The sequence below is a fragment of the Gadus morhua genome, chromosome 8 (assembly GCF_902167405.1).
Source record: "Gadus morhua chromosome 8, gadMor3.0, whole genome shotgun sequence".
Taxonomy (NCBI): domain Eukaryota; kingdom Metazoa; phylum Chordata; class Actinopteri; order Gadiformes; family Gadidae; genus Gadus; species Gadus morhua.
The window spans coordinates 4447530-4465120 of NC_044055.1; the positions used below are offsets into that span (position 1 = coordinate 4447530).

General features: G+C 41.3%; 2 protein-coding genes across 5 annotated transcripts in view; one reads left to right on the forward strand and one right to left on the reverse strand.

Annotated features, from left to right (window-relative positions):
* The window catches only part of LOC115548206 (uncharacterized), a 53419-nt gene that overhangs the window by 12729 nt on the left and 23099 nt on the right, over nt 1–17591 (reverse strand). The gene's annotated exons all lie outside the window — the stretch shown is intronic.
* Nucleotides 6–8059, forward strand: LOC115548212 (uncharacterized). Of its 3 annotated transcripts, XM_030362687.1 has the most exons (5): nt 6–162; nt 343–413; nt 4142–4227; nt 4505–4537; nt 5382–8059. In XM_030362687.1, the coding sequence occupies exon 5, from the start codon at nt 5518–5520 to the stop codon at nt 7201–7203; it is 1686 nt and encodes a 561-aa protein (XP_030218547.1). In that variant the 5' UTR covers nt 6–162; nt 343–413; nt 4142–4227; nt 4505–4537; nt 5382–5517; the 3' UTR covers nt 7204–8059. The 3 variants fall into 3 exon arrangements, with proteins under 3 accessions (XP_030218547.1, XP_030218546.1, XP_030218548.1); XM_030362686.1 differs by lacking the exon at nt 4505–4537; XM_030362688.1 differs by lacking the exons at nt 6–162; nt 4142–4227; nt 4505–4537.

Consider the following 17591-nt stretch of genomic DNA (forward strand, 5'->3'; position numbering starts at 1 on the left):
TCGGTATGGTGGGGGGGAAACCAGAGCATTTCTTAGAAATGGTGTTACTTCAAATAATGAGCTATAGCCACCCCCCTCCTGGGTGTAGCCCACCCAGCTCAGCTTTAAGAGGCGCCGTAGAGAAACTGAGCTCTCATCCTGCTCTCAGCCGGGACAGCCAAGGTAGGAAAGAAACGTGCTTTGATCAGTTATATTGACACCTAACACAATGAAGTTGTTGCGGGTCGACTGATTTGGTGCCCCCGTTTGGAACGTTAACACTCGAGTGGACGGAATGGATGGGCGTTTCATTGTGATTTATATTATAACAAGTGCGGTATTTAACACTGAGCATTTCATTAGGTCTATCCGGAGCTGGTCTTATCTCTGTGTTGAAGGCTGAACCTGGACCTGGGCCAGACCGATACAACCAGGTGCGTTCACGTCATTGTATTGTAAAGTATAGGCCGCTTCTCAACTGCTATGATTAAACCTTTATTGACCAGCTACAGCACCAGAATAAAACAGTTATATGTATTTAAGTTAACATTAGTTATGGAACATTACATTTTGTTTAACACACACACACACGCACACGCACACGCACACACACACACACACACACACACACACACACACACACACACACACACACACAACCTGCTGCTCTTTCATTATTTGAAGTCAAACCATTTCCAAGAAATGCTGTTACCATCCCAGCTCAGCTTTAAGAGGTGCGGTAGAGCAGATTTCAAAGAAATGGTAGAAATAGGGCCGTCTAACCGACAGACATTCTTCAGAATACTGTAGTGTCCGGTTCACCGGACAGTAGGCTAGGTCTCCCATGCATGTGCCGGTGTCAAAAGTATTTAAATCTAAAGATGAATGTTGCACAATAAAAGAGGAGTTAAAGCTTTTAGGTACCGATTTGTCAGCTCAAAGTCAGAGTTGTATCACTAAATGAAAGTTAAATGATTTCAAGGCGTGATGGGAGTAGTATTCAAATCACCGTGGAGAGTCCATTTAGGGTGTTGTCGTAAAATAGGTTTCCAATAACCAGACCTGGTTGCAGTATAAACATAACACATAGAATTAAGTATACAGATAGTTCTGAATATACACTGTCATATGTCATATCTATCAACAAACCTAGAATAACATGAACATAAACCGAGCTGCAAATCTTTTTTTCCCAGTAAAATCCTGCCTCCTGATTGGTTCAGAGACGTATCATGTGTGTGTGTGTGTGTGTGTGTGTGTGTGTGTGTGTGTGTGTGTGTGTGTGTGTGTGTGTGTGTGTGTGTGTGTGTGTGTGTGTGTGTGTGTGTGTGTGTGTGTGTGTTATAACATTCATATTAACACCATTCATATTATAACAAGTGCGGTATTTAACACTGAGCATTTCATTAGGTCTACCCTGAGGTGCATTGTAAAAAAAAAAAATCGTAAAAAACCGGTAATTTTCTGGCAGCTGGGGTGCCAGAAAAATACTGTGAAACAGATAATTTCTTTCTCATAAAAATACGGTTATTTTCCATAATTAAAATACAGTTTGTAGTTGTAATTTTAACAATATTTTGCCTTTTTTTCCATGTTGTTTTTAATGTTTAATTAGAAACATTCACATTTTAAAACAATGAAATTACCTAGAAATATGGTAAATAAATGTTGTAGGCTATTACGAATAATACTGCATACATTGACAGAAATGTGCTGTTCTTAGCTGTTTTTTAATGGAAAAAGGTTGTATAATAATTTATATTTGATGTAATATAACAGTATATGGACACAAAATAATGTGATTCAACTTTCAAAACATGTAAAAAAATGTTGAAAAACATTATCTTGGCTTTACAATTGCAATAATTTACTGTTATTTTTATATCACAAATTAATATTCAGTTATTTTACAGTTGTTTAACATTTACTTGAACATTTTGTTTTAAAACAATGAAATTACCCACACTGAAAAAAAATGTGTTGGATATGCATGAAAAGAGTGTGTACATCGGTTGCACACATTAAAATCATTTTCACTAACTATTTCATTTAGAAAAATAGACAGAATTATTTTTGGTCATGCAAACATGACTTGTTAGTTATTATTTTTATGTTGAACATACTTAATTACCCCATGTTAAACCAACATGACTTAATTTTATTTTGCATATATTTTACATGCTCAGTATAATCAATTATAACCTGTTTAAGAAACATTATTTTTCTATTTAAATTGGTGTTGTCATGATAAATCTACCTAACCTGCTCAAGTAAGTATGAGAGTAAATAAGGCACAAATAACCAACTTTCTATTGTATTTCTTTCAAATACTACATTTAACACAGAAATCCCAAAGCTTGAAATCCCAATACAACATTTAACACTGAAATCCCATTACTTTGCTCGATTAAAATGAAAATAAAATAAAATAGCACAGCCAGTGTTAGGCATGTGTAACTTATAGCTGACTCTGGAGAATGCTTGTCCTTCCTACAAATTGCATGTCCAACAATCTTTTTGAAAACACTAGACATTTTTAACACTGAAATCCCAAAACATGTTAGTTTTCTTTTTTTTCTTTTACTTTGCACCAGTAACATTCTAATTAAATAATTAAATAAAATAGCACAGCCAGTGTTATGCATGTGTAACCGAGTTAACGACTCTGGAGAATGAATGTCCTGCGTACAAATTGCATGTCCAAACTATTGGCATTTGAAGGTGAAGCCAGCGATTAAGGGGAAAGTTTGTTGTCAAAATCAGTGAATATCTCCTCATGATCCACTACCTACCAGAATCCATCGTTAATACACAGCCTATAGGCTCTGGAAATGTGATAGGGTAGGTCCTTGGTTTACAGAGCCTAGGCTGAGCACTAACAAAGGATATAGCACATAAGTATGGACAGGTAGTGGATCATAAAGAGATATTCACTGATTTTGACAACAAGAATTCCCCTTAATCGCTGACTCCACCTTCAAATGCCAATAGTTTGGACATGCAATTTGTACGCAGTACAGCAGGACCCAATCAGGAGAAAACAGTAAACATCCACAACTGCTACAATCGAACAATTGTGCCAAATTAACAATCTTTTTGAAAACACTAGACATTTTTAACACTGAAATCCCAAAACAACATGTTAGGTTGCATTATGTTTTTTTTTACTTTGCATAAAATTCTAATAAAATAATAAAATAAAAAGTACTGCCAGTGTTTTGAATGAATCACTGCACAACAAACAATGAGTAGACCTAGACAAACATCATTAATCCTACGACAAATGTAAATCTTACAAGAATCTAAATACTGCAAAAAGAATACAGGAAAAACTAAAGCTGCATGAGTGCATGTCAAAAGAAAAGTGCATTCACAGAGCAAACATGGTCCATGGCAACAGCTCATTCAGCAGCTTTTAAGAGAAAACAGCAAATCCGAATCACATTTTGGGAATGCATAAGCTCCAGAAAAAACATTAATTTGATAATACAGTAGTCATGATGTATGTAATGTGTAACGCAGCAAATCTGGCTGCATACTTAGCATCCACCTATAGAGGGCGACATGTGCCCCTCTAGACTGCAATATCAAAGGCACTGTCGTAGTTTATTTTACAAAGTTTCGCTTTTTGATCAGCCGCGGCAATCATTTAATTGAATAATCATTTTGGTTGTCAATTACAGCTGTGTGAAATGCAACAATTCTATATGGCTGAGAAACTCAGGGAGGGAGAAGGTTGTTTAGTTTCAAAATCGTTCTATTCCCCTCACTCACTCACTCACTCAGTCTTTCTCTCTCTCTCTCTCTCTCTCTCTCTCTCGCTCTCTCTCTCTCTCTCCCTCTCTCAAGCACACGCACACACACGCACACACACACACACACACACACACACACACACACACACACACACACACACACACACACACACACACACACACACACACACACACACACACACACACACACAATGGGAGTGTTCCAAGTGTTATGTAGATCTGTTGCTTAAATGACACACAGAGGACCAATCGACAGATGAATAGATCCAGGCTATTTTCTTTATTATTCTCCACATTCGCATATGCATCATAGGCTAATACGTTTAGCCTACTTGTTACACTTTCATGTTTTTCTGATTAAAAATGTTACGCCATCTTTTTCATAGAAAATCTACGGAAACGTGCGACAAACCTTCATTGCATCTGCTCAACCCCCCATCCCGCCAACTGACTAACCAGAGGAACAAATGTGGTGAGAACAATTGGAAGCATTTTATGAATTAGGTTTGCTTTCTTGTGTGGTGGATACAATGCAATACTTTAACACTTTCAGAAAATAGGAGAGGTAGAGAAAGCCGGACTTTGAAAGATAAAGACTTCATTATCACTTGCACTGAAGTAATAACGAAAAAACATGAGTTGGTTTGCCAAAGAACTCAGGGGAGTTCAGCAAATAACATCATAAAGGATCAACCTCTTAAACAGTTGCATTATGATTATTGTACTAACAACGTTTTTGTTGATTTAAGATTTTCAGTAGAGATCTCGAGTTCTCTCAATAGGTGGGTTTCCCGTCTAAAAACATGTTGGCTGCATGCGCAGCCAAAGGCAATAAACCGTTTTGTTTACATAAACTGCTGTGCTCACACTAGCAACCACAGCATTGTAATCAATGAATCAACAGCATTGTATTGCCATTTTCCTTTGAAGCCTGATAATGGAATAATTAAATTCTTTTCCCAGAGGTAAATGTAGGGTAATGTTTGTAGTATCATCAGAATATCACTGACTCAAAGACTGTAATTTGACTGCATGAATCAGTTAGAGAAATTCCCTCATGTATCCCGAAGAAATTAAAGTAGCTTTAGTTAACTGAGTAACAAATGCATTATGAACTTGGCTTTCGCAGTTTAATTTTGAATGAATACAGTTTAGAGTATTCATTAGATGGATGCAGAACAGCAGCCAATATTATCTCTATAGGCCTATGTAGACCTAAACTACGTTTTACATCAATCATTTGTGAGACAAAGAAGTAATTCTACATAAATGTTAGAAAAATAAGTATTCCCATAAAACCTCATCTAGATTATTTGTTTGGACCACAAAACATGTCACTGGATGTTCTGTGCATTTCCCGCCCTATTTTGGTCTTTTCCCAGTTCCTCCCTGTTATGCTTACAGGCTTATTCCAATAGTTCCATAATAGTTCTCTATGTTTGTCCTCTCCAATTGCACACACACATACACACACACACACACACACACACACACACACACACACACACACACACACACACACACACACACACACACACACACACACACACACACACACACACACACACACATGAATATACACAAACATGCAGAGGTTTTCCTGACATTTTTGTGTCTCATTTGCAGATCACATCAGGGATATTTCTACGAGAATCAACCTGGTTTCAGACAGGGAACAAAGTTGATTGTCAGGGCTGACATTCCTGCTATCTTCTCAACTCCTCAGAAGAACTTACAACCGTTTGAATTAGTCAGAACAAATATGGAAAGAACATTTCAGCAGAAGCAGTTGGCAGAAGCTGTTAAGAAAGAAGGCAGTAAGATTAAAGGACCTTCAGGTACTCTGGACGTTTACACTCTTCCTCTGAAAACCCAGTCCATGAAGATAGAGGGATGCAAATGCTTCATATTTGGAAAAGAAAACCGTGGTAAAAAGAACCGCACCATCATGGTTCTAGGAGCCACTGGGGCGGGCAAGTCCACCCTGGTCAACAGGATGATCAACTACATCCTGGGGGTCACATGGGACAATAAATTTAGATTCAAGTTGGTAGACGAAGGCACGGCCAAGTCTCAGGCTCACAGCCAGACCTCTGAAGTCACCGTGTACAAGCTCAACCACCGAGAGGGCTTCCAGATCAACTACTCCCTGACTATTGTGGACACGCCGGGTTTCGGAGACACGAGAGGCATAGATAGAGATGGGTTGATTATGAGTCAGCTAGAAAATTTATTCTCGGCTAAAAGTGGAATCAGCGAGATTGATGCCATTTGCTTCGTGGCCCAAGCGTCTCTAGCTCGGCTTACAACGACACAGAAGTACGTCTTTGATTCGGTGCTCCGCATATTTGGCAAAGATGTGGCAGAGAACATCCAGATTCTGGTGACATTTGCAGATAACACAATACCTCTGGTTCTCGGGGCGATCAAAGAGTTTGGGGTCCCATGTCCTAAAACTACAAAAGGTTTACCAATTCACTTCAAGTTCAATAACTCTGACAAAATAATACCTGGTGCAAAAAACGAAGATGAGAGCAATGATGAGGATGATGATGATGATGATGATGATGATGAAGAAGGCTTTGATAAAAAGCGTTGGGACATGGGAACCAAAAACATGAAGAAATTCTTTTCTGCTCTAAACGTCATTAAGACCAAGAGCTTGACCTTAACCAAGGAGGTGCTCAGACAGAGAGCTCAGCTGGAGATCTCCATTGAGAATATCCAGATGAAGGTGAAATTGGCCTTAACTAAACTTGAGGAGGTTAATCAAGAATCTCAAATTCTCAAAACACACAAATCAGCGATCAAAGAAAATGGGAAATTTGATTATGAGGTCAGCGTCACAAGGCCTGTTAAAGTTCAAGCCGAAGAATCCTCATTGAACTGTGAGAAATGTGATGTAACTTGCCACAAATCCTGCGGGGTAATTCTTGGTGCCACTTATTTTTGTGAGGTCTTTACCTGGGGGGGTTCCTGCAAAGAATGCAAAGGCGAGTGCGGTGTGACGAAGCATGTCCTCGAGGCTTTCTACTGGGATTCCGAGACGGTGAACGAGAAACGAACCTACGAGGAGCTGAAAAAAAAGTATGAGAAAGCCTCTAAGAAAGCCATGTCCATTGAGGACATCATCAAACAGATGAAGCTGGAGTACCGCCAACTAGAGGAAGAGGTGGTCAGGCTGATGGAGTGCTCAGCCCAGTGTCTCAACACCCTGAAGGAGATCGCTCTGAGGCCCGATCCAATCTCAACACCTGAATACATCGACATGCTGATAGAGGGAGAGAAGTCAGAGGCCAAGCCTGGCTACCTGAAGCGCATCAATAAACTCCAGGATCTGAAGAAAAAGGCCATTACCATTGGGGAGGTTGCTAGTGGGGCCACAGTAGACTCAATTTTGCGGCCGGACAGTCCAGTGGTTAGCGCAAACCCCCCGGAAAAGATGTAAATATAGGTTATTATTACACGGCTCTTCTCAATGCTGTAGAATTTTCCGTTCACTTGCATGGGATTTATTTACAAGGATGCTCTTGATGAGAATTAACGGAGCAATGAAATTGATAGAAATTAAACATGTAGTTAAAATTGTTTTCTTTTTAATTTTTCTTTCTTGCTGGGTTTTGTCAGAGTTAATTGCTTAAAAACATTATGATATGTGAATGCATTTGTGCGCGTTCTTACTTGCTTCACTGGTTTGTTTAGCTCAGATGCTGTGTGTGGAACCCCTCTTCTAGTTATTCTGGACCTGACAACCTGTTGGCTCTCTGGCTGAGGTAACATAGAGTGAGACCCCTGTGATTCGCTCAGTCTAGATCACGATGTTGAAATGAAAAAAATTAGGAGTTTATTCCCCTGATTTTGATTTTGTTTCTCTTGTTCTGTGTACTTTATATGCTTGGCAGCAGTCACTGAGTGTTGACTTAATGACTTAATGCTTCTTTGTCCTAACTTTTCAAGTTAATTGTGAAAATTCCTATGTGTACGTAACACACACTTCAGCACATTAGATTATGGCTGTGATGTGCTTTCATCATAAGATAAATACATTTCTTATTATTCTTTAATTCATGGTTTGTTTAATTCTTTATACGCTTATGAATGTAGATGTTATGGCAATTCATGATGCATTACTTTTAAGTTTGGATCCCAGGGAGACACAAATTTATCCTTTGGGTCTCGAAGTGAAAATGTTTAGAACCCCTGTATTAGAGGACAAGAACCAAGGCTCTAAAACAATATTTACTAAAGTATAATCATGTTGAATCATGCGTTACCTAAAAGAGAATTAAAGATGATTACAATGATCTGTGTTGACTTTCAACCTTTTTATTTGATTAATGCCCATTGTATATTCTCCTATATTAGTTTAAAGTTATCCTTTGCAGGCTGCCCCTTCTGGTCAGTTTTAATGAGGTCATGAAACCACCAGCAGGGGGCGACAGTCAGAGATGGGTTTTGTGTTAACTTTGAATAACAGACGCTGACATTTATCGCCCCCAGTCACAGCCCTTGATTTTATGTCAACAGAATGTAACATTTCCCAATTGATAAAACACTGTGCGTGTTCCTAACACAACATTAATCAAACAGTGTAAAATATCCAATACAATATATTCTCTGGAGCAAAAATATTTAACAAATATAAATTACAAAATGGGACTCCTTAAATGAAAAAAACCTTATGTGGAACATTAATTGGTTTTGTTCTCCTCACCCGCCAAATTCATTTCCCAGTCCCCATACTTGGTCTACCTATCGTTAGTAAGAATGTTTGATTGACTAGGCATACTCTGTCCAGGGCAATCGCTCTCAAACATTTTCTACTAATATATTCTAGTGTAATTCCATGTGTTTCAATAGGCTGACAGTATGAATGCATTACAGGATCATGTAGCCTAACATATTAATAGGCTACTGTCCATAGTCCATGTCATAGAGGAATGTGTGATGTTCGAGGCAAGTGTATCGCTTATCAGTTCAATTTTCAATTTCAAAACTTAAAAATAGGATGAATTGAATTGCCGGGGAAGCCAAACCCCGAGCATTTGCATGAAGTCACTAGCCTGGTAATACCAGACTCTGACATGGTCAAATTAAATTAAAAATTAATTAAATTGGGCGGGAAGCACGTAGCTGGTTTAGAGCTAGGCCTACGCGTTTCCCAATGTGAGGGGAAGCATGCTCAGCGGCTGCCCTTTTAAGGACACTACGTCATGGAATGTCCTTATTTTTGAGAATTCCAAGATTTTTCAAGGATGCATCGATGGATCCTCAACGAGCCAAAATACCCACAATCCTTTGCGTTCACGCTGCGCGGGATATAAAAAAATTGTGTATAGAAAGCAAGACACATTGCTTTACACAAGTGAAGTAATTTGAACGTTTCAGAAATGTTTTGTGGCGTATTGCTTTTTATAGAATCAACTAAATGCAAAATATTAACCTGTGCGATTTCTTTCAAACGTTTTTACAAAGTAATGGTAGGCTGTATTTTGCATGGATTGATTTTTTTAATTAGTGCTGTCAAACGATTCAAATATTTAATCGCGATTAATCACATTAATGTCATAGTTAACTCACGATTAAACGCAATTTATTTTCTGCACAAGAGTCAATGTCAAAGGCAGGGGCGTAGGAACGTGTTTAACATTGGAGGGGACACATATCGGAAACCTGACAGATTCATTGATGGTTCGAAGAGAAATATGTCATAAATGAACTACACTGCAAAACATTCACAAATGTATTTTATTATTCTAAAAATATACATTTGTAAAGGAAAACACATTTTGAATGGCAGTATTGAACTGAAACATATCAAATCAATTATTTAATTGCAGGCCTTATCATACAGTTTTGTAGACTGATAAATAACATGTGAAAAATATTGATCTAAATTTGAATTCGTATTTTCTGAATACCTTTTCTTTTCTTAGTTGTAGCCTATCTTATGCCTCAATGAACACACAGGCAAAGGTTAAGGTTAAAGGGAAAAACAGCATCAATAATTTTAACATATACACCAACGGTTCTATCAACATCCTTTCTGTACCGACAGCGATATATTGATGCACTTCTTATGACAAATGTACTTATTGTAAGTAGCTTTGGATAAAAGCGGCTGCTAAATGCCCTAAATGTAAACGTAAATGTAACTTGTTTTTAATCTCGAGTAGGCCTATGTGATATTATTCGAACATTTCCACTAACTGATTGGTGTGTGAAGGCAAACGAAAACGACATTAGAATGGATGTAATGAACTGATAAATGTAAATTAGTGTGTAGAACTGATACAAATAAAAGCTAGATAGCACTGTAGTGTAATCCAACAGTGTCAAACGTGCCGTGACACACAAAAGGTTGAAAAACTATGGCCTAGGCAAAAGAGCCAAAATGTTTTCTTCTCCTGTCATTTGCCGCCACGAAATGCTTGCAAATTGACTTCTTGTCAGTAAGTCAAGTCTATCCTGATGGACATGACAGACAGCAACATGGTTGAGTCTGTTTTGAGACATTGTGGACCGGAGCCAGGTTTTGAGCCTGCGGAGGACACTAAAACTTCTCTGCTATTCTACTGCCGTCTTTTCATTTTAACAGCTCTAACCTGTTGCGTTAGCTGCAGACACCCGCATCTCAAACAGTCTGAGCCGTTGATGGGATGCGGCAGCTTATGGCTGTCTTGCGAGACAGCCGTATTCACGCGAGATCACGAGATCACGCGATTAGAGTTGCAGGCTGGCAGCGATCAGCAGCGGTGACAGCGGCGCTTACGTCCCCGATGGAAAGCAGGCAACTATTCTTCTAGGCAGCGATTCGAAGGCGTTTCCAGCCTGAAGTCCTTAGCCTGAACTTCCAACCGCCCCCAACCCTACGCGCTGCCATACATGTGGCAGGTGACAAGACGCTGTATTGCGCTTTCAAAATAAAAGCGAGTAAAATATAAAAAAAATATATATATATTTATAATATATATATATATAATTTTTGGGGGGGACAAATGCGCCTGTCTCGAAAATTGGAGGGGACACGTCCCCTCCGTCCCCCCCGGTTCCTACGCCCTTGGTCAAAGGTGCTGCTCACAATTTCTGTGGCAGTGTCCGTATGTGTAACACATTGCTGTTGTTTCAGTTCATTTACCACCTCCTCTATGACATTAAAGCCAATGATGGGGTCTTCTGCCACATTGGGGTCGCTGGAAACAAGTACTGGCAATAGCAGACTAGAACTAGCAGTGTCAGACATGCTTAGTTTGAATTCTACAGGTACCCACCCCATAAATGGTATCTCTGTCTGATTGGCAGCAAGTCCATTTAGTGGTACTGGCCCTAAGAGTTCATCTGTTGCTCTGATAGTCTATTCGGCAGATGCTCAACTCGCCATTCGTCATTTATCACAGTTGCTTTAGTGCCTGTATCCCACAATGCTTTCACTGGCACATTATCAAATGTACATTTTACCATTTTACATTCCCCAATTAGTTGGATAAGCTTTTTACCTTGTTTTGCTGAGAGGTAATTAACTTTAGCGATTTCTGGTAATTTGTTTCTTTGTGCCTCTTCCCCCGCTAGGTGTTGCTCAACTTAACTGTTTTACACAGGGCTATGTGTTCCTGCCAGTGATGCTTCTGACATACCTTAGAGCAATAGACTGTAGCTGAACAACCTGTACATAACTGTTAGCCTACCTTCTATTGGTGCCTTCTTCCTGCAGACAGAAATGGCACCGTCGGGACTCTGATGATCCTGGCTGGGTCACTGCCGGTCCCTCAGCAGATAATCCTGGTCATTTCCCTGCGCCTGGCATGGAACTCTGCATCCTCTGGAGATGTGGCCTAGCTCTCCACACCTGAAGCAGTGACTGCAGCGGTCTCCTCCTTTGTCCTGGCACGTCCCGCAGCCTCTACTCTGACGCGTGTCCCTGTTGTCTGCCGTTGTCTGCTTTGAGTTTGTTGGTCTCACAGCACTCATGAAGGAAAGCATCATCCGTTTCATTTCAGCTACCTCCGTCTGAAGCCCTCTCAGCAAGATGTTACCTCAGGCTCCGATGGATGCCGAGCTGCTTTTGTTTTTTCCTTGGAGGGCTCTTTGGTGTTCTTCTCTAGCTGAACCTGTTAGTTCTTCAGGTGATGTTGAAGAGCTGACCGTGTGGCATAGTCACCTGCTGCTCCCCCCTGCTGCCACCGACGGCTGTAGTGCGCCCCATGCTGGCCGCCGGCAGCCACTGCAACCCGAGTGCCGGTTGGTCGTCGAAGCCACGGGGAAAACCTTGTTTTTTTTGGTTTCTTTAAAGGTGACATGTACCACCAGGTGTGAGTGTGATTAGCCGTGACAAGCCCTTTGGAAATTCTGCCTCTTCTGACAACACAAGTTGGCGTGTCCACCTGTATGAAGGATAGATGAGCAACGTTTGCTACAGTCCACTGGGTAGGCTGGTAGACTGATCTATCCAGCACACATCTAGGTGGATTCACCCAAGGAATGTAACGGCTAATCACACTCACACCTGGTGGTCAATATGTCACATTTGACGTCTGGTCTTTGGGCTTTCCTTCAAAACGGGACATGGTGGTTGTTGTTCTCCGTCGCAGAGCACAAATCGTTTTTTTCATTGCTGCTGTTCCAAAATAAAGCAGTCACCCTGGTGACCTTTGACCCCCAGATGCCAGAGATGCTGCACAACAACGCGGGCGAGCAGGGCGTGGGCCACTGCGGCTTCTTCCTGCTTCAGAACGCCGGCATCCTGCTGGGCTTCGCCATCATGCTGCTCATCGCCGTGTTCGAACACAAGATCCAGCTGGACCTGGGTTACTGAGTCCGGCTCCGGTGTTAGTCTGCTCCAGTCCACATCTCCCTGCCCCCCCCCCCCCCCCCCCTCCCTCCCCTCCGGCTCCTCCCCTATGCCTTGTTTTAAGTTCATTTATTTTATTTATGTTTTTTAGCTTGTGTCCCCCGTTCTCTGCTCCATCGCTGGCCGCTGGCGTTCTGCACGCTCTCAGGAGGTTCTGGAAGAGTCTCCCTGCCGGCGGTCAGAAGCCCAGCTGTGCTAGAACGATAGACCCTACCTGAGCGGACGCCAGCTCCAGTGGACCTTTGATACTGATACGGGAACAGTGGTCCAATTGTAATGCTAAACATTACACATGGACAAAGTTCGCAACTTACACTGCACTGTAGAGCCAGTCGATCCAGTACAGGTAGAACCCGGTACTCGTTAAGTACTGGAGACCCGGTACATGTAGAACCCGGTACTCGTCAAGTACTGGAGACGGATTACATGTAGAACCCGGTGCTCGTCAAGTACTGGAGACGGATTACAGGTAGAACCCGTTACTCTTCAAGTCTTGTAGAGCCAGTACAGTTACAACCCGGTACACAAAGTACTATAGACCCAGTACAGAACTGCTGTAAAACTATGTGTAGTCCTCTTCCCTAGACGGGTCCAGTAGGGTACATCTTGAAGCCGATACAGTACCTTCGGGCCGGTACAGGTTCATACTGGTGCCGTGCTGTGATTTCATGTCATGTCAAAACGTGTTACATTTTTATGTACATTAAGATCGCCAAATGTTTTTTGTTACAGCGTAATTTCTTTTTTAATAGTCATACAAAGGTCATGTTTTTTTAGTAGTGTTGCAATACTTTAACCATTCTGTTTGGATTGAAACAATTGTCTACAAGGACGTATTTGATGGTATAAAGGTGTATTTAATATGATTGATTATTCAACCATTAATCGATATCCTTGATGCCCCCAGAGCGAGTCAACTGACCTGTGTTGGGTATGAAGACCTTTTCCAGGACCAGTATTTAAATGTTGTAAAACTGCTCGTCTTCATTTAATTAAATGAAGAAGATGGCGCAGAATAAACTGTATTTTCTTTCTTCTTCTCAGTTTGATCCAACTGGTTTTAGTTCCTTTAGGGTCTGCTGAGGTGGGGACTGTTCGGGTCTCTAGGTTCAAGTTGTAAACACTGTCGCTGATTCACTGCACTGTGTTGCTTGTTACTGCTTGAAATTTTTGTTGAAAAATGGAACTGCATCTCATCGGAACAATGGCAGGGCATGTCAGAAATTACTGTATAGGGCTTATTCTTATTTGAAGAAATTACAGACTTGCATTTGGCCATGCATGGCTCGCTAATGTACAAATACAAAAGTAAGTGGCTTGGTGTCTAAACTTTAATCAAAGGTAACATTTCAATCTTCCAATATCCTCCTTCCCCCAACATGCACTACTGAGTTGTTCTTCAAATTCAAACTGAACTTGAGGGACGTTGGTCACGGTTGAGCCAGTGCCATTATGTTTTAGAGGTCTTTTTATTTGATCATGTCTTGCCTTCTGACTGCTGTTAGGGCTCCACTGTGATAGCCTAACTGAACGCTCCACTCCTACCCCATAACCAGTATAATTAAGGTACCTTATCATTTTTTTTACTTTGCTTCTCATGCCCACTGTTGATCGTACGGTTTCGTACCAGGTCTTTGGGCCGCTTGGTGTGTTTCTGTGTTTGTGACGCTCCAGAACAGAATAAAGCTGCTTACCCGAGCATGGCTCCGCTTTTATGAGCTGATATGACCTAATAACGGAACCCTAAAGCCGTGGTTCTCAAATGGGGCTACGTGTACCTCTAGGGATACCGTGGAGTACTGCAAGGGATTCTCCGATTTTATTTTTTAATATTTAAAAAAAGGTAACTTATTTTTTTCATCCTGAGCAAGTTTAAATTCGGAAATAAACATTCTGTCCCTATAAACTTGACGGCATGCGTTTCAAGTTGGTGCGATAGTGAAGGCGAGTTTTTGATCAAAAATACCCCATTCGTCACGGCGCGGGCTTTCTTGGTTCACTGGAGAAGGCGGGGCTGCGCACGGAGTCGAAACATTTTTAGGAATGAAGACACCCGCATGCAAGATTACGTTCACGTCTGAGTGTAGGCCACAAACGCGACTAAGTATTTACAAGTGCAAAAACGCCAACGTATTCTGCTGACCACTTGTTTTTTATAAAAGTCTCGGACAGTTCCTCTGCGTCTCTCTCGTAGATCGCCCCATCTTTCAACGTCTTTGTTTAATACGACCGCATCACGTCCTTCTCTCACATTATCAGCCACACACACACACACACACACACACACACACACACACACACACACACACACACACACACACACACACACACACACACACACACACACACACACACACACACACAACCTCTTGCAGGCAGACTCAGAATCTTGAGCCCATTTATTAGGGAACAGGTGTTATCGGGATTCCATCACTGCATTCCCAGAATCCTGCATTGTAAAAGTCTTCCCTTTTTTTTTTTTAAATGTACAATGGCATTTTATTCTACATACAAAACAACCATAGTATTTTTCAGGAGTCCACGACCACCCTGCCCGTTTTGACACACAAAAGTAATTTGACACTTCTGGGATGAGCCAATGATTCATCTGTTTGGAAGGTTTTGTTGGAGACAAACAAAGAATCTTCAGGCAACAGATGTGACAGCTGTGACTGCTCTCTCTCTCCTTCGTCTGCTGGGTCCTCTGAGTTTGCCTACCTGCTACAGGTAGCCATTGGGCGGGGCTGAGAGGCTTGTCAGCTGATGAGGTGCACCTGTGCAGGTCTGCCACGCAGGCTTTAGCCAGTCTCTCTCTCTTTCCACAGAGGCAGGTGGGCTTGGGTTCTGTTTAGGGTGGTTCCTTAAGGTTTTGGACCTTTGGATTGGTTCCATGTTTTGTTTTATGTTAACACTATTCAACATCCCCACAGCACACTTTCCACTGCCCATATACATAGGCTAGTCGAAATAATTGTGTGTTTGGTCAGTAGTTCAGTTGGTTGGTCACATATGTTGGTTTGCTGTTCAGGTTTGGTTTGTTGCATTTTGTTTGGGTATTTCCAACATGGTAAAGATGGTTTGTTGTTCCCAGTATTTGTTTTGTCTGTCTGGGGTTTCCTCCGTTCTGGCTCGGTCGGTCCTTGTGATTTTGGTACTGGTTTTCTGTCCAAACCATATAATCGCACATTTTCTAATCTTCCATACGCTACACTAATCCCTTTACAGATTTCATGATACTTACTTTATTCTAATAAATAACTATCCCTTATCATGTGTGGATCCCGATCTTTGCTCTGACCCGAGCCTCGTCTTAATGCAGCCAAGGAGATGGATATCAACACAATGGGAGAGTATTATCAATAATTATTCGATGATTGTGTTGTACAATAAAACACAGTAAAGATTCAATATGAATGGCAAAATAAAGAATAAGAATAAAATATGTGTTGGGCAAATTATACAGAAGATGAGATTATAGATTTCATATCAAAAGGTGAAGGGCTGAAAAAATGTAAGAAATATATTGAAGAAATATAGGCCTACTCAAAGCATTGATATCATAACCTATCCAATATTAAAGAAATTTGAATTTGAATGGTAACAATTCCGTCTGGTGTTAAATCCTCGTTCTCGTTTTGAACGTCTCACTCATGGCCGATCACAGTGTGTTCTCTCTGATTAGCTCTTATTGAGATCACCTGCCACGCACCCCTTTATTAAAGGTGAACGCAATGGGTTTGGTTTACTTTGCATCGGCCTGTGTCAATCGAGGTTGAGTTTAGGGAGTGTTGAAAGTTTTCGATCTAGTTTGCAGATCAGAAGCATGCGTTGTTGCGTGTTTGTTTTTGTGGGCATTTGACTGAGCAGCCCAGACCAATATTGCTACCAGCATGGCACTTCGAAACAGACCACCGCAGTGAGTAAAAGTTATTTTCCTTTATTAAATGTTGAAGTTTTTGGGCTGTCTCCTCGGACACAAGCCATCAGTAACCCTGCTATTTGCACCTTGACATGCATGTTGCCGCTGTTTGTTAACCTAGCTTTGCTGATTTGTATCTTGTGATGTGTGTGTGTGTGTTTTTCTTAACAGGTGTTGAATGACTGACTGACAAGATCTATGGGGGGGCCCCCTTTGGGCCCCCCCATACCAACTTAGTCTTCAAAGGAATCTAGTACCATGGGACTCCAGTGTCTTCAAAACATCCTCGGAATACATGTGTATGAATGGTCCACCGAAGGCTTGATCTGGAAGCCACCACGGTCCACGCAGTAATGTGCTGCGTGGGCCGTAGTGGCTTCCAGAGCCATCTTTCGGTCTTGGTCAGGATTTGTTACAGTTGCCCTTCAATGTAGCAGGCTACGGGTTTCTGAAGAAGCCTGCTTTACGTAGCATTGGAGTACAAATATTGTGCAAAATGCTCATGTAATTGCACTAGCACTAGTAACCTGTAGATTAGCTTAGTTTAACGTCATTCCGTGCTGTCTCTGTCAAATGTGTGGCTTACTTTAAGTCCACAAGGCCCTCTGGTAAACCACGTTGGAACACCCCTGGACAAGGTGATTAGTCACTGGGTGTGTGCTAAAGTTTTGTTCCATTTTTCACTAGTTGGTTAAGGTTTGGTAAAATTGTTTGGATGTTAGCGACGTGATGGCGTATGTACAAGAGCCTACCGTGGCCAGGCCAGTTACGACGGTCACGGCCAGATGGCCTAGTGAGTGCAACCTTGATTGCATATGTATACTGTTTACCATTGGATGTTTATGCAATTTGGCTTAATTAATCCGCAGTAAAGCTGCATTTGACTATTCCAGGGTAGTTTTGTGCAGGCTTTCAATTGACCATGTTGACTAGTTTGTGGGACGTTTTTTTTTTTTTTACCCTTGCTTACAATCCAACGGTTGTGACCACTTATGCAACTGGGCTGTGAACCTTGCAATTCTAGTTGCGTATTTGTACACGCAAGCTTGTCCATTTCTATCGCCATCAC